Source organism: Nicrophorus vespilloides, unplaced genomic scaffold (genome assembly GCF_001412225.1).
Source record: "Nicrophorus vespilloides isolate i.1.1-1 unplaced genomic scaffold, Nicve_v1.0, whole genome shotgun sequence".
Classification (NCBI taxonomy): Eukaryota; Metazoa; Arthropoda; class Insecta; order Coleoptera; family Silphidae; genus Nicrophorus; species Nicrophorus vespilloides.
In genome coordinates this window covers 6,503-8,436 of record NW_017099584.1, presented here as the reverse complement: position 1 = coordinate 8,436, position 1,934 = coordinate 6,503, and the positions used below count along the sequence as shown (strand labels likewise).

The following is a 1,934-nucleotide window of genomic DNA, read 5'->3' as shown; positions in this document are numbered from 1 at the left end:
CTTTTGTTCATCCCACAACAACGTTCATTCATTTCCGAAAATTTTAACGAAATTCATTAAAAAATATTCAAAAATTTCAATAGAAATTGTATTACATTACATTCCAAATTTATTAACACCAAGTTTCATAACTTCATGAAATTGAAACAAGATTTCGTTACGACATTTTATTAGAATTTAGTTTCATCATCATTTTTGTTTGTTTATCAAAATTAAGGAAAATTCACTTTTATTACTTGTTTTTTTTTAGAGATTTATTGAAAATAAGTAAATTTAATAAAATCTTTCAGATTTTACAAACTATCAATAAATTTTATCAAAAAAAATTTTTTTTTTCTCCAAATAAACTTCATATCGCATTTCATATTGCAGTAAACATGAACACGTTTAACATAGTTCATTAAAACTGTAAAAATATGTTTGTTTTGATGCAATTACTGCAATGCACAACGTTATGACATGATTTTTTTTTAATTTAATTGTTTCATTTTTATATAATTGACGAATATTTTTTATACAAAAATAGTTTATATTAGTATAATTACAATTTACAAATAAATTGAAATTTAAGGAGATGGGTGAGTAAATTTTACAGTTGTTTTCTCTTTATTGAAAATAATTATTTTATTTTTGTAGCTTCTAAGATCAAATCGAAGGATCATAATTATTTGTTGGTGGAGTACGTGGAAAACTCGAGAACTTATTATAGAATCGCCAGATCCTGCGACCTCGTCAGCTGCAGCAGATTCTCACTGGACCAACGGCTTCATTTCCAATTTGAGGACGATCTGACTAAAATCTGCAACGTAATTATTACATCGAGTTAGTTAAGAAAAACCATTGTTATTGTTCTGTAAATGAATACAACAACAAACAACAAACCTTAACACGTTTCAGATGACGTGGATTATCTCAACGACGAATTGGCCAATATCTTGGAAGATTGTGAAAATCTGAACAACAACAATAACAACAACAACAACAAAATGAAACAGTTCAAATCATGCGATGCCTTGAATACAAGTATACGAGATGAAACTCAGTTCAAATCCGGCTTAAGTATGATCAATTTGAAGAAACCTCGCGCCCCCAAAACCGTGTCCAACAATCTTTTCAAGAGTTTGGACGAGCTCAAAAATTCGATGTCCAGATTGACGCAGTTGGATGAAAACGCACATCCAAATAAACCGTTCGTTTTCGGACCGAACGGAACGGAAATATCCGCGCGATGCTTCAGTCGCGTCACGTGGAGTTGCCACAAATCGGCGACGCGCACTTTACTCAAGGCCTGTTTCAGCGATCAAATGTTGGCAAATCATTGTTCGCCAGGAAGAAAGGATGCGATGCGGCAGAAACCGCAGTTGAACGCGAGGAAACTCGAGGATATAATCGCTGTTGTCACCGAGAGATGTTACGCGAGTAAAGCTGATGTACTCGAAGTGATCTCGAATCTGTGCAGATACGAACACACGAAGATGAAAAGGCACTTGGAAAGTTCACCGTTCAAGTTCAGTTTGTAAATTGATATAAACGCATTTCAATTCAATTCAACTTTCAACTTTCCTTATGATCGATAACAAATTATATACATAAATTTTCAATAGATTATCAAAATTATGTTGTTTTTTCTTCCCCTCTCGGATCAATTATTATAAAGTAATTGTGATTTGAAAATTTGCTTTAAAACATTACATAATATCAACAATTCATGCAATAATTAGATATTTAGGGGGAGAAAAACAAGATATTTTTTTAATAATATCGACGAACTTGGCTATTCTGTATTTCGTCTTGGTCAAATGATTCACGTACTTCACCAGCATGTATCTTTCACCTTTAATTATAATAGCTACAAAACCAGTCGAAATTTAATCGAAATCTCTACAAATGAAGAAAAAGAAACTAAACTCACGCATTTCTGTTATTATTTAACT

The 1,934-nt window shown here is 31.9% G+C and overlaps 1 protein-coding gene across 1 annotated transcript; it reads left to right on the top strand.

The window, feature by feature from the left end:
* Positions 1-545: 545 nt before the first annotated feature.
* Positions 546-1,520, top strand: LOC108564827. Its single transcript, XM_017923982.1, has 3 exons — positions 546-578; positions 637-822; positions 898-1,520. Exons 1-3 carry the CDS (start codon positions 575-577, stop codon positions 1,518-1,520), a joined length of 813 nt encoding a protein of 270 aa, XP_017779471.1. The 5' UTR covers positions 546-574.
* Positions 1,521-1,934: the final 414 nt, after the last annotated feature.